The following is a 27,439-nucleotide window of genomic DNA, read 5'->3' on the forward strand; positions in this document are numbered from 1 at the left end:
TTCCTCCCACAGGCGCAGATTAGGTGGATTGGCCATGATTAATTGCCCTTGGTGACCAACAAGGTTCAGAGGGCTAATTGGGTTATGGGGACAGGGTGGAAGTGAGGGTTTAAGTGGGTCGGTGCAAACTCGATGGGCTAAATGGCCTCCTATACTGTATGATGGTTGATCACCACACCTCTGGCAAGGAACAAGGTTGAGAAGTCGGAGCCTTCATGCATAACCTCATCCAGTACAGGAATTGAACCTGCGTTAGCCTCTTTGTGCATCATGAACCAGCAAGCCAACCAACTGACCTAAACTGCCTTAGAAAGTGAATAGTTGTTGTAATATAAGAATCTTGCCTGCATTAATACCAAAGAATGAAAGATCAGAACAGAACATCTTAGAATATGCACAGGAAATTTGCCAGCTGTAAGATGTCCAAGTGCAATTCTTAAATGCTATTGAAGAACTGATATGGGTCAACCATATTTAATTTGACATTAAAACATTTTATCCTCCGTATATTTCCTCAGTACCCCATGACTACTTGATACGGTGTTACCGTGCTGAGCTACATGTAACTACAGGAAAATACGAGGAAGCACTATGTGATGGTGATGTAGCATGCACACTCAAACCGCTAAAGACAAAGGTAATACATTGCATCGTTAGATTTTTAAGCCAACCCAAAAAAAAAATGCATGTATGTTTAAATGGCACAATTGACCCTGCTCGCACCAGATTGTTCAGTTATTTCTATACCTGTTTTCTTGATAGGGCCATTTTTGGAAAGCTCAAGCCCTTGTCAAAATAGGTAGAACTGAAGAAGCTTTAAAGGAATATTTATACTGCATTGCTTTGAGACCAGACTGGAATTCCGTTAAACTCAAAGCACAAAAGGTAATTTATGTTTGTTCTCCTGACTCTTAACCTAGGGTGACGCAGTAGTGCTGTGGTTAGCACTGTTACTGTTCAGCACCAGGGACCTGGGTTCGATTCCTGGCTTGGGTCACTGTCTGTCCAGAGTCTGCAACTTCTCCCCGTGTCTGTGTGGGTTTCTTCTGAGCCCTCCGGTTTCCTCAAAGTGTGGCAACTAGGGGATTTTCACAGTAACTTCATTGCAGTGCTAATGTAAGCCTATTTGTGACACTAATAAAGATTATTATAACCTGTTCAATCAAATAAATTCCCAGTTAGGCACAGGTGTACTAACATGTACCCATGCTGCTCACTGGTCAGTTCCCATTAGATGAAAATCGGAACAAAAATTGAATGTGATTATAAATGATTTTTCTTTTTCAGTTGGCGAGAAAATAAATTTGCTATATGGTCCATTTATCTGTTTGGTTAATAATTGTGCCCTTCCTCCATATGCGAATGGACCAGTGTGATTAGCAGCCCAAATGTTTTCAAAATATTCTACCTTTTTTATCGTGTGTCCATATTGGATGATTTAATAAGATATTTACTTTCATCTCTCTTAGCTCTTATGTGATATGTTTTCACCTGTCTTGGAGAATATGCCAGATTCTCGACCTACCAACTTGCGATCGCAATCATCTCGAATCGGACCTAAACCTACTTTTCTCAGCACTTTTAGTTCAGCATCAGTTGCCAGAGACGGTGCAGTCGCTGGACCTTCTGAGGTATGCATTCTAACTTTTGGAAGTGACTACAAACACAAATATAGTTGTAGTGCAAACAGGATACTGAATAAGTTCGGACTCTGCAAATAGCATGTGTATTCTACTTTTTTCAGTAATGCCCAGAGTGCTTCATTTTCTGTGGTTAGTTTTATTCTGGACCAAGTTTAGATTGGTTTGAGCATAGTAAAATAATGACTCGTACGTTAATACCACGGATTTATAGGAAGGAATCTTGACTGTAGGAAGGAACCTTGACTGTATTATCAACTAGCATTTTACCGTTCTTTACAAGTGCCTTCACATGAATTTGGATTTCAAATTGTGATGTACTTTATTTTTTTTCTCCTTGCTAGCTTTTTTCCAAAGTGAACATAATTTTTACACCAGAGCCAAATGCATCAAGTCTGATATTGAATAAGTGTAAGTCTACACCAGGTGAAACCTCTGTGACAGCTGAAACAGTTCCACCTAGTTTCACAAATGGCAGCCGCAAGAGAAAGATATCACATGATACCGAGATCTGTCAGAGCTTCAAAACACCCAGCAAAATGGCAAAAAAAGGTTGGCTATTTTGGTGTGCTTCTCTGCCTTAGTTACTTTTTACTTGGACAGTCGGTTTTTTTTGTGTGCCTGCGATCAAGCAATGGGTGGGTGAAGATTTGCAAGTTTATGCAGTGGATTGTGAAAGTGTTTACAGTATAAGACTGAAAACTACCATGTGCTCAAATGTTGTAAATGAGGTGTGACAAATTCATAGGGCTTTTTTGCATGATAATTGAGTGTGTTGGCATTTGTAATGACAAATTGACAGTGTGAGGTGAGGCACATTCAAGTGGATCAGAAGTGTATACAGATGCAAGGTTTTAAAGGAACTTGCGTGATAGGCTCCAGTGCTCTGATCCTATGATTGCTCTAACTATTGTTGCCAAGCAGAAGGCATAAGGATCAGTTGAACATTTACCCTCGTGTGTGCACGTGCTCTGATCAGGAGTTGGTGTTCTAAAATATTTATTGATCATTCCATCTTTTAATTTCTGAAGATGAAATGAAGGAATATTTAGCAACTATTGGAACTAGTCAAAATTTAGTCCTGCTAAAAGTGAAACAATTGGAAGGGAGCTACAAATTTTGTTTAGTACATTTATGAAAGTTTTCAAAAAATTATAATTTTTCTCCTTTCAAACTAGATGAATTTGTGCCCTTGCCATTTGATAATTTTAAAGCTTCAAGAGAGATTTCCAGGGAACTTGTGGATCCAGCCGACTTTGAATGCTCGCTTTGTATGAGGTATTTTGAGTTTTTTCCAAATATTTGTACGATAAATTGTTCAGAAATTAGCCTTTTGCACTGCTTCATATAATGTGGAATTAATTGTTTTTAAATCTGTACAGATTATCTTTGCAACAAAGTGCTGGAATATATTTTATTTATGATCAAAATAGCTAAGGCCATTGTTTTTTTTTAGCATACTTCTGAAGAGCTAGGAGTGGAGCATATTTTAAAATTAGCGATGGAAAATTAATATTTTAAATCCATGCATTTAAAGTAATGCTTTAATAATCTAGACATACCATGTTAAATGATACGGATATTTCAGGAGTGAGGAGAGAGATCTTCTAATACCAGTTAGTTCGTGAGAAATGAAATAACCAGTAAAAGCCACCTGCTGGAGATGTGATATATTGGAATATCAGTCAGCGGAGATCTGCTCTAGTGTATTCAGCTGGCTCAGCTATTATTTGGCTGTCAGACTAAACGAATATTAGTCTGAATGCTATGAATGCATCAAAAAAACTGACTTGTGTTGTGATTTTGAAATAAAATCGGTATGGAAATGTTGAAGAGGAATGTAAAGAGAAAAAACGGCAGGTTAATATAATGTAGGCTATTGCTAGAAATACCAATTTTAATGACTCCGTATGTATCACATACAGCCTTGTGCTTTATCCATTTATAATTTGCCCATGTAAAAAATTATGCCATAATTTATGTGGATCTTCCCTTGGTGAGTCATGCTGAGATTGCACAATGAGAAATCAGAATAAACATTCAGTTTGGAAAGCACATCTGACTCCATACTACTTTAGTCCCTCTTTAGAAAGGAAAGTTAAATTTGAAGCAGTACAATTACTATCTGGCTACACTTGGCACAATCTTTAAGAAAATGCATTAAGTACACCCTTTATAAGTGGGTTGAGTTTTATGTTTTCTATATACATCACTTAAGGGGAAATTATGCAATGTATCAAGTGAGTCAGACTTGTTGATTTGTTCTGAAGAAGGAAGCTACCAGTTTCGGCATGTATGCCTGGAGAATACCGGGAAGGCCCGCGAATCACATGCAACCGTTGTTTCCTGACGTACATTCCAGAGCGTATTGACGCCACTGTCGAGGTGATGGAGAATTGCGATTTGGCTTCAAATCGGCCCGCCTTGACTTTAGCGTCGGAACCTATTCTCTGCCCAATGCGTTTCGCGATTTCGGCGTCAGCCAATGGAGAATTCTGCCCATGATCCTTGTGCCTAAAAAAAAAAGTGAAAATTTGCAAACCCATCACAACCAAAAACAATAAGCACAGGAACAGGCGCTTTGGCCCTCCAAGCCTAACTACATTTTGCTGTTAGCTTCACTTTTGCAAGGAGTTAAAGCAATTCTAATGAACAGCAGAGGCTTCGCTGAATCCATATCAAAGATCAAGTAATGATGTACAAATGGGTCAAATTTCCTCAAATTTGTTACCCTGAAAATTTGTATTGCATTTTACACCTATTGGTTTGGGCCATTGTAGTTGTGTATTTGTAGTCTTTTGTTACATCAATTAAAAGTTTAGTATCAAATAGTGAACTTGTTTACTTGTGCATCGAGGAGGGAACAAGACCATTGGTCCATATGTGCCTACTCTCTTGAGATGAATTAGTCAGAGGAAATCATGTCATTACTAATCTCTGCTCCTAAGAAATGAATGTCAAACAACAGAACAGATAGGGTCAGATGTATCTGACACAAGGTGTGTGTAAAGGGGAGTTCAGCTGCATAAATTGACTCATCTGGATTTTAGTAAAATTTGCTATTTCTGGGAGGTGGTCGGTTTCTGTAACCAAAATAATTGAATTTGAATCTGATCAGGGTGACCACTCTTGATTTCTTAATGTGACCCTAAGAGCCTTTTTATAACCAGCAGTGATATTTGTACAATGGCTTTCCACTGCTTTGATTTACTGATAGTTTAAACAATGGAGTTCCACTTCTGCATCTTTAATATTCATTAACCTTCTTCGGGAAGGACCATCCACAGGCACCGACCAGTGTTTCCATGTGGAAGCTTGGTTACTAGATACGGCTCCACCTTTAACCTCCCTTTCCTCACTTGCCCTTAATATGTTGCCATCTCTCAAATTGATGCCCATCTTTCTCCAAATTTATTTTGACTTTCTCCAGTCTGGTTTCCTCCACCTCCACTGTACTAAAATAGCTCCTGCCAAAGTCACAAATTACTTCCTATCTGTGACAAAAGTAAACAATCCCTGGCCCTTGTCTACAGCCTTTGACACAGTTAGAAGATTCTGCTCCACCGTTGTCCAGCCTGGAGGAACTGTACTTACCTTATCTAGTCGCAGCCAGAAAGTTGCTTGAAGTGGCTTCTCTCCGCTCCCATGTGTTACCTCTTATATCTGCCAAGGACCTATCCTCAATCCTCCTGCAACTGCTCATTGACACACTGTGTCTTGATAATGATTGGGAATGCATCTACCCACATGTAAGCTGATTATATGCAGCTTTACTTCACCTCCACTTCTCTTCTCCGCTGTCTTTAAATTGTCAAACTTGCCCAGCATTCGTTCAGTCCTGGATGAATGAAATTTGCTTCAACTCAATGTTGGGAAGAAACCCATGGTCTTTGGTCCCTGTCACAAACTCTTCTTTGTCAAACACTTGATCCTTCGCTCTGGCAGATGTCAGGTGAGTCAGCCTGATCTAATTATGATGTCATATTTAATCTCCATAAAATTTCCATCACAAACACTGCCCATTTCTATCTGCGTAACTTCACCCAACTCTGTTCTTGCCTCAACTGATCTGCTGAAACTTTCATCTATGTTTGTTACCTCCTAACCTGTGCTCCCAGCTGACTCTATTACCCTTGTAAACTTGAGGTCATTCTTAAAATCTATTAGTTGGACCAAGGTTTTGGTCACCTGTTTTGATCTCCCCTTATGTGATTTATGTGTAAATTTTTGTTAACTTTTAAAATGCTCTCATTTTTATTATGGTAATGGCACTATGTAAATGATGGTGGCAGTGGTAAAAGTAATATTTTATCTTTTTTTACTAACGGGTCGGCACAGTGGTTAGTGCCAAAGACCCGGGTTCGATTCCAACCTCTGGAGGGCTGTGTGTGTGAGTTTGCACATTTTCCCCGTATCTGCATAGGTTTCCTCTGGGTGCTCCGGTATCCTCCCACAGTCAAATGTGCAAGTTAAGTGGATTGGCTATGCTAAATTGCCCCCAGGTGGGATTACAGGGAAAGGATGGGAGGGTTGGTGCAGACCCGATGGGCCAAATGGCCTCCTTCTGCACTGTAGAGATTCTATACCATTCATTTTCAAGCATGGGTCACGACCCGTAGGTGAGTTTTGGGAGGGTTGCGGAGTGATCGTTTGCAGCGTTCCCCATCGCAGAAAGAAGTTTCCAACGGCAGCGACCAGCTTTCAAGAATGCCAGTGTCGTGCACAGGTGTGCCCCCCTCACCCGGATGTCGCAGTGCGCAGGCTCTGAGCCCAGTGGTGAGACAGCCGCCTCAGTACATCAGCATGCTGTTCCAGGAGTTAGCAAATCATGTGCCTGATACACTGACGTCACGTACTCTGAGCACAAAATTACTGTGGAGAGCTTCCTCCGTTTTGTAACTGCCAGCAAGCAACAGGACTGGGTGAAGAACTGACAATAGATCTTTTTGGCTAAGGAAGAGAGGGCCAGAGACACAAACAAACAGGCCAGGAACTCCCAACTGAATCTGCTAGACAAAGCTTCGTAGGAGAGTCCACGGCAGAATAAAGCAATGCTGGGGTGAGCTCCAGGACCTCTGATGAACAACCCATACAGAAATGTAACATTGAATAACAAAGTAAGTGAGATCGTGAGGATGAAGCAGGCTCACCTGTTGAATTAAAGGTAAACAAAAATGGTGGGTCGCGAAGGTCAGCTGCTTGGGAAAAATAGGTCCCTGGAAAAAAAAGTTTGTAAAACACTGTTCTATACTGTCTGCAATCTTCTGGGAGGGGCAGGAAACCAGGCCTCTAGTAAAATCCAAATTTTTCTATTAATTTTCTGATTCCTCATGGACAATCACACAAGTCCCAGGAGCTTAAAAAAACACAATGTTTACTCAAACTAATTCAGATTTTGTACTGAGAGGTCTGAGCTATACAGTTCAGGATGCCAAGCCTTAGTCCTTTTAGTAACTTTGTTCTATTCCATGTCCTTAAATGCGTGAGTGTTTTAAAGACCATTTGCCAATTATGGCTCCATGCAATCTATTGTTGTACCTTTTTAAAACCTCTGATACGTTTGACCAGTTTACTTACTCATTTACCCAGTTGTCTTTATTTACGAGATGAACAGGTTTAGCTCACTGGGCTAAATCGCTGGCTTTTAAAGCAGGCCAGCAGCACGGTTCGATTCCCGTACCAGCCTCCTCGGACAGGCACTGGAATGTGGCGACTAGGGGCTTTTCACAGTAACTTCATTGAAGCCCACTCGTGACAATAAGCGATTTTCATTTCATTTTCATTTTTCAACAAAGGACAAAACAGGTTCACAGTTTAACTCAATTTTATTCGCAATTCTATTACTCCAGAAAATATGACTCCGACTCACAGCTGAGCTTTGGGTTTTACCCACACTTAGTAAAGGAGGCTGACAGGCTCCGATCACTCGATGTTGATGTCTTCTCTGGGTTCGAAACCCAGGGCCCTGTCTTCTTGTGAATGGTTGTGCTTGGCAACTCCCAGCTTCTCTCTCCAGATATGTTTGATGCTGCTTTCTTATGCTGGGAAGCTTGGATGAGTCATATGTATACGCCCACTACCGGTCATTGGCCTAGCCAGACCCCACTGGTTAATGGGAAATACAGGGCACTCCTGTTTATTGATGGTGGTTCATTGTCCTCTGAAACTCCCTTTGTCTGACCAGCCATCAGCTCATTAAGGAGTCTGATGGCTTCTTTTGTCTGTCCTTCGTCCTGCTGCAAAGTTGATCACCTGTGTCTGGAATACATATTCATAGACTTGGGAGTGGGTAATCACAATAACAGGTTAATGGCGGTGGTTAGCACTGCTGCCTCATGACGCCGAGGTCCCAGGTTCGATCCTGGCTCTGGGACACTGTCAGTGGAGTTTGCATGTTCTCCCTGTGTTTGCGTGGGTTTCGCCCCACAACGCACGGTCAGCACGGTATCATTGTGGATAGCACAATCGCTTCACAGCTCCAGGGTCCCAGGTTTGATTCTGGCTTGGGTCACTGTCTGTGCGGACCCGTGTGTGCGTGGGTTTCCTCCGGGTGCTCCGGTTTCCTCCCACAGTCCAAAGATGTGCAGGTTAGATGGATTGGCCATGATAAATTGCCCTTAGTGTCCAAAATTGCCCTTCGTGTTGGGTGGGGTTACTGGGTTATTTGGATAGGGTGGAGGTGTTGACCTTGGGTAGGGTGCTCTTTCCAAGAGCTGGTGCAGACTCGATGGGCCGAATGGCCTCCTTCTGCACTGTAAATTCTATGAAATGCAAAGATGTGCAGGGCAGGTAAATTGGCCATGCTAAATTGCCCCTTAATTGGAAAAAATAATTGGGTACTCCTAAATTTTTTAAAAAAATAACAAGTTTATGCTTCGACTTGAGTGCTTTTGCAGCCAGTATTGATTCCAGTCAGGGTTTCATGAGGCAGCCTTTGTTTCAGCCTGCCTTCAGTACCACACTATCAAACTCTCATTTGTATCTGTTGACTTAAAAAAATCCTGATTCTGCTATATGATTTGTGTCACTGGCAATTTAATTACTGCTACCAATGTAGTCTTCTGGATCATTGTTAATAGAATGGAATAAAATGTTAAGCACTGACAACCCACTACGTATGACTCTATGCCATTGGGAAGCTGGCTCACTGTAGCTAATTCATTACCAGCTTTCCACGTGGTGGCAACATGTAGGAGAAGTTCACATGTTGGGTGGCTACTGCTAGAGCTTTCATTGTTTTGGCCCTTTTCACCCAGATTTTGGGGAAAATGTTATTATTGATCTCTAGAAAAGTTGCGGCAACTAAAAGATGTCAAAAACCCAGAAGAAGAACACAAGGCAAAAAGGTACGAGCAGTAGTCCGCCTGAGAGTTCGGGGTTGGTGCGGAGTTCTGGGTGGGCTGCTCCTATTACAGTGGACAAGTTGTCTGAGATGTTGGCAGTGGTATTTGAGCAGTAGTTTGGCAAATATTCTGATAGGCTTCGGAAGAAGATGATGGCCTCGCTCAAGGAGTTTGTGGATGATGCACTGGCCCTGATAAAGGAGGCTTTGGGAAAGACATCGATGTTGGTGCAGGCGCAAGAAGAGGTATTGAAGGGGCGGCAGCAAGAGATGTTGAAGGGGTGGAGAAGGCATTGTTGTGGCACAGCAACCAGTTCACCTCGATGGGTGAGGAGCTGCGGAGATGTGGGCGAGGAGCTGCAGAGGGTGGAGGAGTGGGTGAGGAGCTGCGGAGATGTGGGTGAGGAGCTGCGGAGATGTGGGTGAGGAGCTGCAGAGGGTGGGTGAGGAGCTGCGGAGATGTGGGTGAGGAGCTGCAGAGGGTGGAGGAGTGGGTGAGGAGCTGCGGAGATGTGGGCGAGGAGCTGCAGAGGGTGGAGGAGCTGCGGAGGGGTGAGGAGCTGCGGAGCTGCGGGGGAGGAGCTGCGGGGGAGGAGCTGCGGGGGAGGGGCTGCAGAGGGCTGCAGAGGGTGGAGGAGTGGGCGAGGAGCTGCAGAGGGTGGAGGAGTGGGCGAGGAGCTGCAGAGGGTGGAGGAGTGGGCGAGGAGCTGCAGAGGGTGGAGGAGTGGGCGAGGAGCTGCAGAGGGTGGAGGAGTGGGCGAGGAGCTGCAGAGGGTGGAGGAGTGGGCGAGGAGCTGCAGAGGGTGGAGGAGTGGGCGAGGAGCTGCAGAGGGTGGAGGAGTGGGCAAGGAGCTGCAGAGGGTGGAGGAGTGGGCAAGGAGCTGCAGAGGGTGGAGGAGTGGGCAAGGAGCTGCAGAGGGTGGAGGAGTGGGCAAGGAGCTGCAGAGGGTGGAGGAGTGGGCAAGGAGCTGCAGAGGGTGGAGGAGTGGGCAAGGAGCTGCAGAGGGTGGAGGAGTGGGCAAGGAGCTGCAGAGGGTGGAGGAGTGGGCAAGGAGCTGCAGAGGGTGGAGGAGTGGGCAAGGAGCTGCAGAGGGTGGAGGAGTGGGCAAGGAGCTGCAGAGGGTGGAGGAGTGGGCAAGGAGCTGCAGAGGGTGGAGGAGTGGGCAAGGAGCTGCAGAGGGTGGAGGAGTGGGCAAGGAGCTGCAGAGGGTGGAGGAGTGGGCAAGGAGCTGCAGAGGGTGGAGGAGTGGGCAAGGAGCTGCAGAGGGTGGAGGAGTGGGCAAGGAGCTGCAGAGGGTGGAGGAGTGGGCAAGGAGCTGCAGAGGGTGGAGATGTGGGCGAGGAGCTGCGGAGGGGTGAGGAGCGGTGGAGGAGTGGGTGAGGAGCTGCGGAGATGTGTGTGAGGAGCTGCGGAGGGGTGAAGAGCGGTGGAGGAGTGGGCGAGGAGCTGCGGAGATGTGGGCGAGGAGCTGCAGAGGGTGGAGGAGTGGGTGAGGAGCTGCGGAGATGTGGGTGAGGAGCTGCGGAGATGTGGGTGAGGAGCTGCGGAGGGGTGAGGAGCGGTGGAGGAGTGGGCGAGGAGCTGCGGAGATGTGGGCGAGGAGCTGCAGAGGGTGGAGGAGTGTGACAAAGGGCTGAGAGCCAAACCGGTCACAACGGCAGAATATGCTGATTGTGGGACTGCCAGAGGGGCTGAGGGCCAGAGGCCGACGGAGTAGTTTGCAGAGATGTTCGCCAAAATGTTGGGGGAGATGGATGAGGATGTCTCCCTGTTTGAGCTGGATAGGGCTCCAGCCAAAGGCAAATGAACCACCAAAAGCTGTGATATTCTGCTCTCATAGCTACCAGGTGAAGGAGAAAGTGCCGAGATGGGTGAAGCAGAATCGAGAGTAGAGGTGGGAAGGTAGTGGCATTCGTATATACCAAGGTTTCACGGCGGAGCTGGCAAGGCGGATGGCTTTGGTAAGGCGAAGGCTGCGTACAAGAGCAACGTACGGTTTGGAGTGGTCTACCCGGCGAAGTTTAGAGTTACACAACTCCAGAGGAGTTGGAGTCCAAGAGGAGGAGCCAGGGGGTATGGGGGGAAGGCAGGAGAATGGGGATGAGAAAAATATCAGCCATGATTGAATGGCGGAGCAGACTCAATGGCCAAGTGGCCTAATTCTGCTCCTATGTCTTATGGGTGGCGATGGGGAAGATGCAAACGAGCAAAGCACTGGGGCTGTATGGGTTCCCGCTGGATAGGCTAGCGCCGCTGTTAGTGGAGATACTTCAAAATAATGTGGCTTAACTCCCGGAGACGATGGGGCAGGCGTTCATTTTGTTGTTAGAGAAGGTTAAGGACCCAGTGTGAGTGGGGCATATAGGCTAATATCTACATGTGGATGCCAAGATCTTAGTCAAGGTCTTGGCACTTAGGTTAGAGGAGTTCCTCCTGCAGGTGTTTGGGGATGATCAGATGGGGTTCGTAAAAGGTCGGCAGTTGTCCTCGAACATGGGCTGTTAAAGGTGGTGCACTTTCCAACAGAAGGAAGGGAACGAAGATGGCGGTGGTCACAGAGGAAGGCATTTGACCATGTAGAATAGAGCGATTTGTTTGGGATTAGGCCTAAGTTTGTGGTGTGGGTCAAATTGTTATATAGGTAACCGGAGACGAGAGTGCGTAGAGGTGAATTTGGTGTATTCTCAGCTACATGGGAGTGAGGCAGGGGTGTCCCATGCCCTGCCCTTCTGGCAATAGAGCCCTTGGCCATTGGGCTGAGGTGCCCGGATAAGTGGAAGGGTGGAGCATAGGGTGTCTTTGTCTGCCGATGATTTGTTGTTGTACATCTCCAACCCTGGCTCTACGGTGAGAGGTATAATGGGGCTGCTTAGGAGATTTGGGGCTTTTTCGGGTTTTCAGTTGAACCTGGAAAAGAGTGAGTGCTTTTGTATGTCTTTTCCAGGGGTGGGAGCTGGGTTTGGTGGGTGGGGGGGGGGGGGGGGGGGGGGGGGGGGGGGGGGGGGGGGGGTGTGTGCAACTACCCAGTTTTATTTGGGAGTGCAGGTGGCTTGCGAATGGGCCCGGCTCCGTAAATTGAATTTCATGAGTGCCTGGTGGGTAAAGTCAAGGCGGATTTGCTGAGATGGGTCAGCCCTCCCCTATCATTGACAGGAGGCCGGGTTCAGGCGATTAAAGATGAATATTTTGCCACAGTTTCTATTTTTATTTCGGTGCCGACTGGTCTTTTAGCCAAAAATGTTTCTATGGGGTTGGAACGGTTGATTTCGTCGTTTGTGTGGACAGGTAAGGTAGCAAGGATTTGGAAAATGGTGCTGCAGGAAGGGCGGCAGTCAGGGGGTCTGGCCCTTCCAAACTTCTTTAGAATTTAGAATTTAGAACAGTACAGCACAGAACAGGCCCTTCAGCCCTCGATGTTGTGCCGAGCAATGATCACCCTACTTAAACCCACGTAACCCGTATACCCGTAACCCAACAATCCCCCCATTAACCTTGCACTACGGGCAATTTAGCATGGCCAATCCACCTAACCCGCACATCTTTGGACTGTGGGAGGAAACCGGAGCACCCGGAGGAAACCCACGCGCACACAGGGAGGACGTGCAGACTCCACACAGACAGTGACCCAGCCGGGAATCGAACCTGGGACCCTGGAGCTGTGAAGCATTGATGCTAACCACCATGCTACCATGAGGCCCTTCTTGTATTATTATTCGGCGGCGAACGCTGAGAAGGTGGGGGAGTGTGTTAGAGAGCCGGAGGCTTTGTGTGTGAAGATGGAGGCAGGCTCTTGGCAGGGAGTCGGGGGTGATGTCAACGATACCCCTCCCGTTCGTCCCAGGGATGTTTTCGGGGAGTCCCGCAGTAGTGGCCACGTTGAAGATATAGAGACAACTTTGATAACCCTTTAGGTTTGGGGTAGAGGCAGCACGGTGGCGCAGCGGATTAGCCCTGTTGCCTCATGGCACCGAGGTCCCAGGTTCAATCCCGGCTCTGGGTTACTGTCTGTGTGGAGTTTGCACATTCTCCCTGTGTTTGTGTGGGTCTCGCCCCATAACCCAAAGATGTGTAGGCTAGGTAAGTTGGCAACGCTAAATTGCCCCTTAATTGGAAAAAATGAATTTGGTACTCTAAATTCATTTTTTAAAAAAAAGTAAAAAAATATTTAAAAAAGTTAGGGGGGAGGTTGGTGTTTATGCTGATCTGAGGGAATCATGTGTTTGACCCAGCAAGGTTGGGTGCTAGTTTTGCGAGTGGGGGGGGGGGGGTGATGGAAATGAAGGACTTATTTCTAGAAAGGTAGTTTGCGAGTTTGGAAGAGTTGGTGGTGAAGTTTGTATTCCGCACCGGGAGGCCTTTAGGTATATCTAGGTGAGGGATTTTGCGACAAAGGTTTCCCCGCCTTTTCTGGTGGCGCTCCCTTCCTTGTTGTTGGGTGGGGTGTTGTTGGGGAGAGGGGGTCATCTCGGCAATTAATGGGAGAATGTTGGAGGAGGGTAGGGGGTCAAGGCCAAAGCCAAGTGGGAGGAGAAAGAGCTGGGGATGGCGCTGGAGGATGAGCTGGGGATGGCGCTGGAGGAGGAGTTGTGGTGTGAGGTGCTGAGGCAGGTGAACACTTCAGCCTTGTGCACGAGGCTGGGGAGATGTGGGGCATTGGGAGCACCTGACGGAAGTAGAGGTGGACGACATTTATGTGCACTGTGGGTGGGGCCTGGCCAACCATGTGCGTTTTTTTTCTTGTCCTGTCCGAAGTTGGAGAAATTTTGGGAGGTTTTTCAGCACCTTGTTGGCGATCTTGCATGTGGATTTGGAACCCAGTCGCCTGGGGCCATATTTGGTGTTTTGGACTTGCCGCAGCTGCAGACGGGAACGGGGGCTGATTGCTTGCGGGTGGATCTTGTTGAGATGGAGATCAGCTTCTCTGACATGTGCCTCAGCATGGCTGGGGCATTTAGAGAAGGTTTATTTTGAAGGGGGTGAGTGAGGGGTTCCACAAGAGATGGGGCTTTGTTTAAAGAGTTGGTTATGGTCAGCTGCGGGAAGTGGGGCTTTTGTTATTAGGGTGTGGTGGTTTTCGTGTTGTGTTCTGTTTAAAATGTCAATGTTAAAAACAGAATAAAGATTTTTTTTTTTAAAAAAGGCTTTCCATTCCACAATCTTGAACACGGAAGGAAAAAAATTAGAAATTGTTCCATTTAAGAATTGATAATTTACTTTCACCAGAGTGTAAAATGCTTGTACAGGTGGACTACAATGCATTCTTCATGAGAATGATTAAGCTTCCCTGCAGCATGAATGACAATAGGATCACTCCAGTTTGTCAGTACAAATAAATTGGAAAATGATGCAACATCATTATCTGTAATTTTATTAAGAACTTGGAATGTTTTGCGCTTCGAAAAAAATGTTTTTAAAAACAAGCATTTTTGTTTTCCCACAGGTTGTTCTATGAACCTGTCACCACTACTTGTGGTCACACCTTCTGTTTGAAGTGTCTAGAACGCAGTCTGGATCATAATTCTGACTGCCCGCTCTGTAAAGAAAATGTAGCAGAGGTTAGTACTGTACATGTTGTATTTTTAATGAAAAACAAAATTGCATGATACTGGTCATAAAGCTCCGCTAAATTTCATAAAATTAATGAGTGAAATAATCCAATTGTCTGGTATTTTTACCGGGACTTTTTTCCCTGGAGCGTAGGGGGCATAGGGGTGATCTTATAGATGTTGATAAAATAGTGAGGGGCATAGATAAGGTCCACATCTTTTCCCAAAGGTAGGGGCGTCTAAAACTAGTGGGCATAGATTTAAGGTGAGAGGGGAGAGATACAAAATGGTCCAGAGGGGCAATTTTTTCATACACAGGGTGGTGAGTGTCTGGAATGAGCTGCCAGAGGCAGTAAAAGAGGCAGGGACAATTTTGTCTTTTAAAAACATTAATATGGATAAGATGGGTACAGAGGTATATGAGTCAAATGCAGGCAATTGAGACTAGCTTAGTGGTTTAAAACTGGGCAGCATTGACAAGTTGGGCCGAAGGGCCTGTTTTCATGCTGTAAACCTCTGACTTTATAATAGAATTTACGATATTAAAAGCTTTCAAAGACCCTTTAAGGTTAACTTCAAAAAGCATAAGCGTTACATGTTTATCCATTCAATTAGACCTTCTAATTGGACTGTAACTTTGCTTTCTGTTTGTTGCAGTATTTGGTAACGAGAGCTTTCAGTAAGACATTCTTGACAGAAGAACTGATCATTCAATACCTGCCGGACGAACTAAATGACAGGAGAAGGCTTCATGAAGAAGAAATGAAGGAACTGTCCAAGTATGTGGAATTTAATATCAATTTTTTTTTAAATATCATTTTTATTGGAATTTTTTACAGAAAATATAAAACATAACGACAAACAATGAAATGCAACAAAATAACCCATAATAACCGTACCACCCCCCAGACCGTATCGACGCATGTATCCCAACCCCAATGAACAACAAAAGAACTTCAAAATAAATTTAAATTAAATAAACAAACATAGTCATCGTCCGCCCCCCCCGGGTTGCTGCTGCTACTGTCCCCGTACCCTATCGTTGAGCCAGAAAGTCGAGAAAAGGTTGCCACCGCCTAAAGAACCCTTGTACCGACCCTCTCAGGGCGAATTTGACCTCCTCTAGCGTAATGAAACCCGTCATGTCATTGATCCAGGTCTCCACGCTTGGGGGCCTCGCATCCTTCCATTGTAGCAAGATCCTTCGCCGGGCTACTAGGGACGCAAAGGCCAGCACACCGGCCTCTATCGCCTCCTGCACTCCCGGCTCCACCCCAACCCCAAAAATCGCGAGTCCCCATCCTGGCTTAACCCTGAATCACACCACCCTCGACACTGTCCTCGCCACCCCCTTCCAGAACTCCTCCAGCGCCGGGCATGCCCAGAACATATGGGCATGGTTCGCTGGACTCCCCGAGCACCTGACACACCTGTCTTCACCCCCAAAGAACCTACTCATCCTTGTCCCAGTCATGTGGGCCCGGTGCAGCACTTTGAATTGGATGAGGCTAAGCCGCGCACACGAGGAGGAAGAATTAACCCTCTCCAGGGCATCAGCCCATGTCCCGTCTTCGATCTGTTCCCCCAGTTCCCCCTCCCACTTAGCTTTGGAATTTAATATCAATTTAAAGATGAAGTTTGAGTTAAGATTTTATTCTCTTTCGCCAAATATTTATTGAATTCCCTTTCGAATGCTCCTATTGAAGCTGTACTAACCAACCCATTTGTGACCTCCCAAATTGTATCCGTTCTTTGTGTGAAAATGTTTTGCCTCAAGTTTCCTCTGGTTCATACACCTCTAGCTCTGTGGCTGCTTGTTATACACCCTTCAGGCATTGCAATCAGTTTCTCTTTATTTTATCTAAATCCTTCATGATTTTTCTGAATAATATTTTAAAAAGGGTTTTTACATATATTTCCCACCCCTCCCCCGGCTGACGCCTCTGCCGACCCCCGCAAAGTGAACGTGACCTTTTCCAACCTCAGGAATTCTGCTAGGTAACCCATATCGCCCACACCGGTCTTCCATTCCCACGAAGAACTGGTTCATCCTCGCCACCATCGTGCGAGCCCTATGCACAAGCCTAAACTGGATGAAGCTCTCAAACTTGCACACGCAGAGGATGCATTGGCTATCTGCATGGCCTCTACCCATGTCCTGGCCCACACCACCTCCCCCCGCCCCTCCTCTCATTTGTGCTTAATCTCCTCCACCAGGGCGTTCTCCCTGACCATCAATTCCTTGTAGATATCAAACACCAACGAGTCAAAATAAAATTCCTGTTTTTGAAGCGTCACTCACAAGCGGACAGGGGACAAAACCCCCTTCTTGGAGAGGGCAGCCGTTATCCAATTGTACCCAGCCCTCTGCTTAGCCAGCTCCGCACCCAGGTCCTGGTAATTCCACAGCTCACTCCCCTCCCAGGTGCACCTTTTTGTCTGCCTCACCCACCTCAGAATCTTTACTTTATCCAGAAATCAATGCAGCTTCACCAGCATCGCCTCGGCTGTTCCCCCCACCTGCGGCCTCCTCACGCCCTGTGCACCCAATCTACCTCAAGGGACCGATTAAAGGCTCCCTCCCCCATTAACTTTTCCAGCATGCTTGCCGCAAACGTGGCAGCCTCTGCTCCTTCAATGCCTTCAGGCATCCAACAATCCTCAAATCCTGCCTCCTGGAGCGGTTCTCGAGGTCCTTCAATTTCTCTCTCAGCCTTTTCTGGCTGCTCATCACCATCCCCATTTCCGCCTCCAGCGAGGCCAGCTGATCTTCATGTTCTACCACCGATGAATCCTCCACTTTCGGGATCATCAAGTCCCGAGTCTCCTGCCTCTGCACTACTCGCTCAAACGCTGCTCTGAGCTCCTCCGCCACCTTGGTCAAGTTCTCTAAGGCCTCTTTCCTCTGCTGCTGGAATTTGCCATTCCAGCTGCTCCGTCGACCACTGAGTGACAGGGCTGCTCTCTTGCCCTCTTTACCTGTGTCGCACCTCAAAAGCTTTCCTGCTCTTTCTTGTGGCACTTCATCCTTCATGATTTTAGACGCTTCTAACAAATGTCCTCTTGACCTTTTCTGCTCCAGTCTAACGGTGTTATAATTCCTCATCCTTTCATTACCATTCTAGTAATTTTCTTCTGTGCTCTCACCAAAGCCCAAGTCCTAAATTGTGGTGCACAGAATTACTCCAGCTGGGCTTGAACCACCCCCCCCCCCCCAAACCCGATATGCAGCCTCCACTGTCCCCACACCCTCATGACTACTACCGGGCTTGTGGAGTACTGAGCCGGTGAGAACGGTCGAAGTTAACCATGCCCCCAAATTTGTGTCCTTACATGAGGCATCCTCCACCCGCTCCCATACCGACCCCTCCCCCACTTCCTGACCATCGCAATGTTCGCTGTCCAGTAGTAGTTAGTAAAATAAAATTCGGGAGGGCAAGCCCCCCCCCCCCCCCCCCCCCCCCCCCAAACCACCACGTCTCCGCTCCAGCAGCACCTTTTTCATCCGCGGGGTTTTACCCGCCCAAACAAATCCCGAGATCTCTGCATTCACTTTTTTGAAGAAAGCCTTGGGGATAAAAATTGGGAGGCTCTGAAAAACAAACAAACAACTTCGGGAGGACTGTCATTTTAACGTCTGAACCCACCCCGTCAATGACGACGGGAGCGCATACCACCTCCGAAAGTCCCCCCTCATTTGATCTACCAACCGACCCAAATTCAGTTTATACAGCTGCTCCCATTCCTGCGCCACCTGGATACCCAAATATCAAAAGCTCCCTCCCAGCACCTTGAACGGTATCTCGCCCAATATCTTCTTCTGCCCCTTCGTCTGGATCGTAAAGTCCTCACTCTTACCCATATTCAATTTGTATCCCGAAAACAGGGCGAATTCCTCTAATATCCCCATAATCCCTCCTACTCCCCCCAGTGAGTCCAATATGTGCAGAGCAGATCGTCTGGGTAGAACGAGACCCTGTGTTCTACCCCCCCCCCCCCACCCCCCGTACTATCCTCTGCTAGACCCTCAATGCCAATGGCTCCATAGCCAAGGCAAACAACCGTGGGGAAAGTGGACATCCCTGCCTCGTCCCCCGGCATAACCTGAAGTTGTCTGATCTCACTCGATTCATCCGCACATTCGCCACCGATGCTTGGGAGAACAACCAAACCCAATCCACAAATCCCTACCCATACCCAAACAGCCCTAAGACTTGGCATAAGTACTCCCACTCCACCCGATCAAAGGCCTTCTCTACGTCCATGGTCACTACCACCTCAACCTTGTGCCCCTCTGGAGGCATCATAATTACATTAAGCAACCTCTTAATTTTGGTCGCCAAGTACCGCCCCTCAACAAACCCCATCTGGTCCTCCCCTATTACCCCTCTATCTTTGTGGCCAGGATATTTGTCAATAATTTGGCATCCGCATGTAATGGGGAGATCGGCCTATACGACCACAATTTTCCCGATCCTTATCCCGTTTTTAAATGAGGGTGATTGCTTGTGACAACGTCGGGGGGATCACTCCCATCTCCTTTGCTTAATTGAAGGCCCTTGCCAACAGCAGTCCCAACACCCCTGAGAACGTCTTATAAAATTCCACCGGGTTCCCATCCAGTCCTGGGGCCTTACACAATTGCATCGCCTCCAACCCCTATACCACTTCTACAAGCCCTCGACCCAGTCCGCATCCACCTTCGGGAACTTCAACCCTCCCAGAAACCACATCATCCTCTCCTCCCCCAGCTGGGGGTTCTGACTTATACAATTTGCTATAAAACTCCCTAAACGCCCCATTCACCCCCCCCCCCCCCACCCCCCCCACTCACTGTGTCCTTCACTTTCCCAATTTCTGTCGCCGCCTCCTACTTGCTTTCTCCCCATACTTGTACACCGCCCCTCTCACCCTTTGCAACTGCCCTACTGCCTTACCCGTGGATACCAACCCAAATTCCATTTACAGCCTCTGGCATTCCTTTAGCGGCCCGTCTTCCTGGGCCTCTGCATATCTCCTGTCCACCTGCAGGATTTCCTTCACTAGCCTTTCTATCTCCACCCCCTCTGCCTTATCCCTGTGTGCCCGAATTCCTTCCTCAGCCTAATCTGGTCCCCCACCTTCAGGTTCGTCTCTTGTAGCATGGCCACATCCGCCTTCAATCGCTTTAAGCGCGCGAATACACGGATCCTCTTGACTGGCCCATTCAATCCTCGCACATTCCACGTGACCAGCTGGTCGGGGGCCCACCCTGGGGCACCCACCATCATCGATCTTCCTCCCCTTACACTTTAAAAGCCCAACCCCTGTCAGCCGTACTTCCCCCTGCCCCCATCCTTCCACTCAACCCCCATTGCGCTTCCGTGAACTAGCCCACCCAGCTAGCCTGCCGGCTCCCGCCCATGATGTTTGTTGTCCCTCCTCATTTGGCAAATATATCATCTCACACTTGTGTGTTGAATTTTATCTACCCCATGTTAACCCATTCCACCGATGTGTCGGTGTTTTTTTGACATCTGTTTCTATCTACCTCACCATTTACTACATGCCTACATTATCTTTTTTTTAAAAATGTATTTATTCAAAGTTTTTCAACAAGTTTTACAGAACACTCCAAAAAAGAAAATAATACAAAGAAAAAAAGGGCAACATGCCAACCGAATAGAACTTAACCCTCAAAACGATGAACAGTTTAACCAATTAACCCCCAACTCAAAACAAAATAGGGCAAACGCCCCTTTCAAGAAGGAAAATAAATCAGCCCCCCCCCCCCTCGGGTGGCTGCTGTTGTTGACCTCCACCTAACGTTCCGCGAGAAAGTCAAGGAATGGCTGCCACCATCCGGAGAACCCCTGCAGGGACCCTCGCAAGGCAAACTTTATCTTCTCCAGCCCAAGAAATCCCACCATATCATTGACCCAAGCCTCCACACTTGGGAGCTTCACGTCCCTCCACAATAACAAGAGCCTTCTCCGGGCTACCAAGGAGGCAAAAGCCAGAACTCCGGCCTCTTTCGACTCCTGCACTCCCGGATCCTCCGATACCCAAATAACGCTATCCCCCAGCTCGGTTTTACCCGAGTATCCAAGACCTTGGACATGACCTTTGCAAAGCCCTTCCAAAACTCCGCAAGCGCCGGGCACGCCCAGAACATATGGGCGTGGTTTGCTGGGCTCCCCGAACCTCCACTCCACCCCAAAACACTTACTCATCCTCGCCCTGTCATATGCGCCCTGTATACCCCTTTAAACTGGATCAGGCTGAGCCTGGCGCAAGATGAGGAGGAATTTACCCTGCCCAGGGCATCAGCCCACAGGCCCTCATCCAGCCCCTCACATTTGCCCTTCAGCTCCTCCACCGAGGCTTCCTCCGCCTCCTGCAGCTCCTGGTATATCTCCGATATCTTAACCTCTCCAACCCACATACCTGAAATCACCCTGTCCTGTATCTGTCGGGCAGGCAGCAATGGGAATTCTCCTACCTGCTTCCTAACAAACGCCCGAACCTGCATGTACCTGAAGGCATTTCCCGGGGGTAACCCAAATTTCTTCTCCAGTGCCTTTAAACTGGCAAAAGCCCCGTCAATGAATAGATCCCCCAGCCTTCTAATTCCCGCCCTGTGCCAGCTTCGAAACCCACCATCTATCCTGCCCGGGGCAAACCTATGGTTATTCCGTATCGGGGACCAGACTGAGGCCCCCGTCTCCCCCCTGTGCCGCCTCCATTGCCCCCAAATCTTCAGCGTCGCCGTCACCACCGGGCTCGTGGTATACCGCAGCTCCAAGAACAGTCTCTTAACCCTCGGGGTCTTATTGGCCCACACGAATCCCATGATACTCTTGCTCACTTGATTGAAAAAGGCAAAAGGCCTTAGGGATGAGGATGGGCAGACACTGAAACACGAACAAGAACCTAGGGAGGACCGTCATCTTGACAGACTGCACCCTACTCGCTAGGGAGAGCAGAAGCATGTCCCACCTCCTAAAGTCCTCCTCCATCTGGTCCACCAGCTGCGCCAAATTGAGCTTATGCAAGACCCCCCAACTCTTGGCCACCTGAATACCCAAATACCGAAAACTCCTCTCCACCATCTTGAGCGGCAGCTCCTCCAACCTCTTTTCCTGGCTCCGCGCACGCACCACAAAGAGCTCGCTCTTCCCAACATTAAGCTTGTAGCCTGAGAAGTCCCCAAACTCCCTGAGGGTCTGCATAACCTCCCCCATCCCCTCCACAGGATCTGTAATATATAAAAGCAGATCATCCGCATATAGTGAGACGCAGTGGTCCTCTTTCTCCACCCCTCCACCCCATCAAACCAAACCCCTCCAGCTTCTAGATTTCCTCAGTGCCATGGCCAATGGCTCAATCGCCAAAGCAAACAACAGGGGGGACAGGGCACCCCTGCCTCGTTCCACGATATAGTCTAAAGTACTCTGACCTCAACCGGTTAGTGATACACTTGCCACCGGGACCTGGTATAACAATTTAACCCACCCTATGAACCCCTCCCCAAACCTACCCAGCACCTCCCACAGGTACTCCCACTGCACCCGGTCAAAGGCCTTCTCCGCGTCCATAGCTGCCACCACCTCTGCCCCCCCCCTCAGAGGGCATCATAATCACATTCAGAAGCCTCCGCACATTTACATTCAGCTGCCTACCCTTCACAAATCCCGTCTGATCCTCATGTATCACTCCCGGGACACAATCCTCAATCCTAGTGGCCAGGACCTTCACCAACAAAATGGCATCCACATTAAGGAGTGAAATCGGCCTGTACGAGCCACACTGCAGCGGGTCCTTGTCCCGCTTGAGGATAAGCGAGATCAGAGCCTGCGACATCGTCAGGGGAAGACTCCCTTTTTCTCTCGCCTCATTAAAAGTTCTCGACAGCAACGAGCCAACAGTTTCGAAAACTTCCTATAAAATTCAATCGGGAACCCATCCAGTCCCGGGGCCTTGCCCGCCTGCATACTCCCCAACCCCTTAACCAACTTCTCCATCCCAATCGGGGCCCCCAGGCCCTCTACCTGCTCCTCCTCCACCCTCGGAAACCTCAATTGGTCCAGGAACCGCCGCATCCCCTTTTTCTCTCTTCCCCACCTCTGGGGGCTCTGATTTGTACAAGTTCTCATAGAAGTCCCTAAAGACGTCATTTATTCTGGCTGGACTCTGCACTGTATTCCCTCCCTTGTCCCTGATTTCCCCCAATTTCCCTAGCCGCCTCCTTCCTCCGCTGCTGATGCGCCAGCATCTGACTCGCCTTCTTCCCATATTCATACGCTGCTCATTGTACCTTCCTCCACTGTGCCTCTGCTTTCCCCGTTGTCAACAAGTCAACCTCCGTTTGGAGGATCCGGCACTCCTTCAGCGGCCCCTCCTCGGGGGATTCCGCATATCTCCTATCCACCCTAAGTATCTCTCCTACCAATCTATCCCTCTCCCTCCTCTCTCTGAGCCCTGATGGAGATCAGTTCCCCTCTAACCACCGCCTTCAGTGCCTCCCAGACCATACTCACCGAGACCTCCCCGTTGTCATTGGCCTCCATATACCTCTGTATACACCCCCCGATCCGCCCACAGACCTCCTCATCCACCAACAATCCCACGTCCAAGCACCACAATGGACGCTGGCCCCTCTCCTCCCAACTCCAGCTCCACCCAGTGCGGGGCGTGATCCGAAATCGCGATGGCCGAATACTCCGTCCCCTCTACTCTCGGGATCATTGCCCTGCTCACCACGAAAAAGTCTATCCATGAATAGGCCTTGTGCACGTGGAAGGAGAACTCCCTCGCCTTTGGCCTAGCAAACCTCCCACGGATCCACTCACCCCATCTGATTCATAAACCCCCTCAGGACCTTGGCCGCAGTTGGCCTCTTACCCGACCTAGACCGATCCATTGCCGGGTCCAGTACCGTGTTGAAATCCCCCCCCCCATAATTAGGTTCCCCACTCCAAATCGGGGATCCGGCTTAGCATCCGCTTCATGAACCCTGCATCATCCCAATTTGGGGCATATACATTCACCAGCACCACCCGGGCCCCCTGTAGCCTACCACTCACCATCACATACCGGCCCCCTTTATCCGCCACAATGCCCACCGCCTCAAAGTCACCCACTTGCTCACCAAAATTGCTACCCCCCTGTTCTTTGCGTCCAACCCGGAGTGAAAGACCTGCCCTACCCATCCCTTCCTCAGCCTGGTCTGATCCGCAACTTTCGGGTGCGTCTCCTGTAACATGGCTTATGTCTGCCTTCAGTCCCTTTAAGTGTGCAAATACCTGGGCCTCTTGACCGGGCCATTTAGGCCTCTCGCATTCCACGTGATCAGCCGGATCCCCCCCCTTCCGACTAGCCATCCCCTTTTTTGGGCCAGCCACGTGCACACGCCTCCCGCACTTTCCAGGCCCCCAGGCAGAGGCTCCCCACCCTGACTCTCCCTAGTATCTCCAGCTCCCCCTCGGTCAGTACAGCAGCAACCCAGTACCCCCCTCCCCCGGCCAAGCAATAAGTCAGCTGACTCCTGCTGACTCCTGGCCGCTCCTGCCTCTGCCACCGATCTCCACAGAATTACCCCCTGCAATCCAATGTGGACTCCAATCCAATACCGGTCCGCCCCCCCCCCCCCCCCCCCCCCCCCCCCCTTTCCGCGGGAAAAGAAAATCAGTGCTCCCAGTCCGGCTTGACCCCGCCCTCTATGGCGCAGCTCCATTCTCCTGCAACCTCACCCCAATCCCCAGAGGCCCAGGGTCCCCGGCCCCCCCCTCCCCCCACCGATCACAGGGAACAACCCCTCCCAAACCAGCACCCACACAGAAAAAAAATGAAACACAAATATCACCCTCTCCCACTTCACCACATCCCCCAAAACATGCTACAAACCGCTAAGTTGAGTTCAGCTTCTCGGTTTTGATAAAGGTCCACGCCTCGTCCAGCGTATCAAAAAATAGTGGTGACGGTCCTGATATGTGACCCACAGTTGTGTGGGCTGCAACAGCCCAAACCTCACCCCCTTTCCGTGGCGAACCGCCTTGGCCCGATTGAATCCTGCCCTCTTCTTGGCCAGCACTGTGCTCCAGTCCTGATAAATGCGAATTTCAACATTCTCCCACCTGCTGCTCCGCTCCTTCTTCGCCCATCTCAAGATGCACTCCCTGTCCGTGAAACGATGAAACCTCACCACCACAGCTCTCGGCAGCTCATTCGCCCTCGGTCTCCTCGCCAGGACTCTGTGCGCTCCAACCAGCTCCAAGGGCCTCGGGAAGGCTCCCACGCCCATCAGCGTGCTCCGCATCGTAGCTATATATGCCCCAGCATCCGACCCCTCCGCACCTTCAGGGAGACCCAGAATCCACAAATTCTTCCTTCTCGACCTGTTCTCCAGATCCTCTAATTTCTCCTGCCACTTTTTATGGTGCGCCTCCACTTTCACCGCCAGGTTCAGGATCTCTTCCTCGTTATCAGAGACCTTCTGCTGCCATAAAGGCTGTGCCCTGCATCCTCTGGGTCTCTACCAGCCTCTCGATCGATGCCTTCAGAGGCCCCAACATCTCTGCCTTCAATTCCATAAAGCAGCTTCGTAGAAACTCTTGCTGCTCCCGCGACCATTGAGCCCACACTGCCTGGTCTCTGCCCGCTGCCATCTTGCTTTTTTGCGCCCGTTCTCCTCTCTAATGCCCCTTTTTTGACCGCGCCGCTCCTGGTCTATACCCTTCCACCTATCCGAAGATCTCCGCGGTATTGCCAGCTGCTCAATCGCTAGTGCAAACAGGACTAGTGACAAAGCACTTCCTGTCTAGTACCCCTACTTAATGAGAAATATCCCAAGTTCGAAGTGTTGGTGCGTATACTGACCGTCGGGCACTGTAAAGCAGTCGGACCCACGAAATGAACTTCTGCCCAAGACCAAACCTCCGCGAGGCATTCCCCCCTCTACCCTGTCAAACGCCTTCACCGCATCCAAAGACACAACTTCTGGTTCGGAAACTGGGAAGGGGGATTAGCCAACGCTTGTCGACCTTTAATGAAACCTGTCTGCTAGCACCTCTAGAACACATGGCTCCAAACGCAGCGGCAACACTAGCTATCAATTTGGTGTTAACGGTGAGGAGAGAAATGGGTCTGTAAGAAATGCGTTCCCATGAATTAGGGATATAGAAGCCTGGGAGAGCGTAGGGGGCAGGACCTCGGCGACAAGGAATCGTTAACCATGACCACTACCGATGGTATTAACTGGCTCGCAAACATCTTGTAAAATTCGATATAAACCAGTCAGGACCAGGGGCCTTACTCGAGACCAAGTCAGTGCCCTTCAGAACTTCCTGTTGAGCTCAACAGGTTCTCTAACTCCTCCTGCCTTTTCTGTCTTCACCATCTAGGACAACCCATCTAAAAACACCAACACAATTGACTTATTCTCCTGGGGCTCTGACCTATAGAGGTATCTGTAAAAGGACTCCAAGACAGCATTGGCCTCATTCAGGGCAGAAACTGAACTGTTATTCGGGTTTTGATTTGTATAATCATTTGGGAAGCTGCCTGCCGCCTCAACTGGTGAGCTCGAAGACGGCTGACTTTCTCCCAATACTCAGCTTAAAAAAACAGATTCACCATGTCATAATCCACAGGAGTCCCATCACCACACCAATATTTATTGCCAATAACTATATCCACGAGCAGCTCCAGCAGTGCTGCTAGCATTCCAGTCAACTTAAGACTGGATCACAAAGCCTACACAGGTGCTTATATGGGCCCCCTCAATGAGCTATCATTGAGGGAGCTCATACTCCAATTGGCCAACCAATAATGCTAATTGGAGGTTATTACACACAACCTTACCATTGGACAGCTCTCTCTCGCTCTCTCTCGCCCGAGGCCCACCCAAAACCATCCACAGTGAAACAAAAATAATGTCATAATCACCATCAGCAAACTAGCCACCCCTCACCCCAACTATTTACAGATGCTAAACTTGTCGAACTATGTGAGACAGGTTCGACAGCTGCAGCTTCCCTTACCCCCCCGCAATCTCGCTCGCGTTAACTAGCTTAATTTCAACACCAGTGGGGAAGATGCCACTTCTTCCTCCACTCCTCAACCCCCCCCCCCCAAAAAAAAAGAGAAGAAAAAACATTTTCATTGCCTTGCCCACTTTGGGGATGAAACAAGCCTCTTGAGTATCCTCAAAGCCTAAATTCCCAATTGGGGGAAATGTAACTCACAACTATAATGCAAAATAAAAGAAAAAACCCAACCCTTTTCATAGGAGTGAACCTTCCCCCCCCCCCCCCCAAGGGAAAACAGAAAAAGATGAGCAGAATTTCACCCTCAAAGAACAAGAATTGTTTATAGGATACCACAATATTCCTCCCAACCTAATGTAGTCAAAGGCCAAACAAAGCGTCATTAATTTGAACCAAGTTCATGTTTCTTGATGAATGCATCTGCTTCCTCCGGTGTGCCAAAGTACAAGCCTCTTGACTCTTAAGTGACCCACAGCATTGCCAGGCACATCACCCCGAACCAAACTCCTTTCCTGTACAAGCCAACTTTAACCTTGTTGAAGGCCACCTGCTTCCTCGTCAGCTTGACTCCCATGTCCTGGAATATCCGTACAATATTGTCTTCCCACTTCCAATCCCGATGTTCTTTGACCCATTTCAGGACCTGTTCTTTCTCTTGAAAACTATGGAAGCGCACTGTGGTGTCTTGTTCGGTCGGGTTTATTGCGACAGGTCCGGTGGGCTGTATCCAATTCTGGGGGTGATGTGGGTCCACCCTCCTCCATCATTTTCCCGACCATTCAAGTAAGGTATGCAGTTGGGTTCGGGCCCTCTACTCCTTTTGGCAACCCTTTTTATAATTTCACCCAAAGAGGGCCCAGGACTTCATCAAGTAACTTGCATAA

General features: G+C 48.7%; 1 protein-coding gene across 2 annotated transcripts in view; it reads left to right on the forward strand.

The window, feature by feature from the left end:
- The window catches only part of lonrf2 (LON peptidase N-terminal domain and ring finger 2), a 53,906-nt gene that overhangs the window by 2,173 nt on the left and 24,294 nt on the right, over positions 1–27,439 (forward strand). For both annotated transcript variants that reach the window (XM_038818724.1, XM_038818725.1), the window contains exons 2-8: positions 519–637; positions 763–885; positions 1,470–1,631; positions 1,985–2,192; positions 2,819–2,918; positions 14,424–14,538; positions 15,187–15,308. In XM_038818724.1, the coding sequence (XP_038674652.1) occupies positions 519–637; positions 763–885; positions 1,470–1,631; positions 1,985–2,192; positions 2,819–2,918; positions 14,424–14,538; positions 15,187–15,308 (949 nt within the window). The remainder of the gene's footprint in view (positions 1–518; positions 638–762; positions 886–1,469; positions 1,632–1,984; positions 2,193–2,818; positions 2,919–14,423; positions 14,539–15,186; positions 15,309–27,439) is intronic.

The sequence above is a fragment of the Scyliorhinus canicula genome, chromosome 14 (genome assembly GCF_902713615.1).
Source record: "Scyliorhinus canicula chromosome 14, sScyCan1.1, whole genome shotgun sequence".
NCBI lineage: Eukaryota > Metazoa > Chordata > Chondrichthyes > Carcharhiniformes > Scyliorhinidae > Scyliorhinus > Scyliorhinus canicula.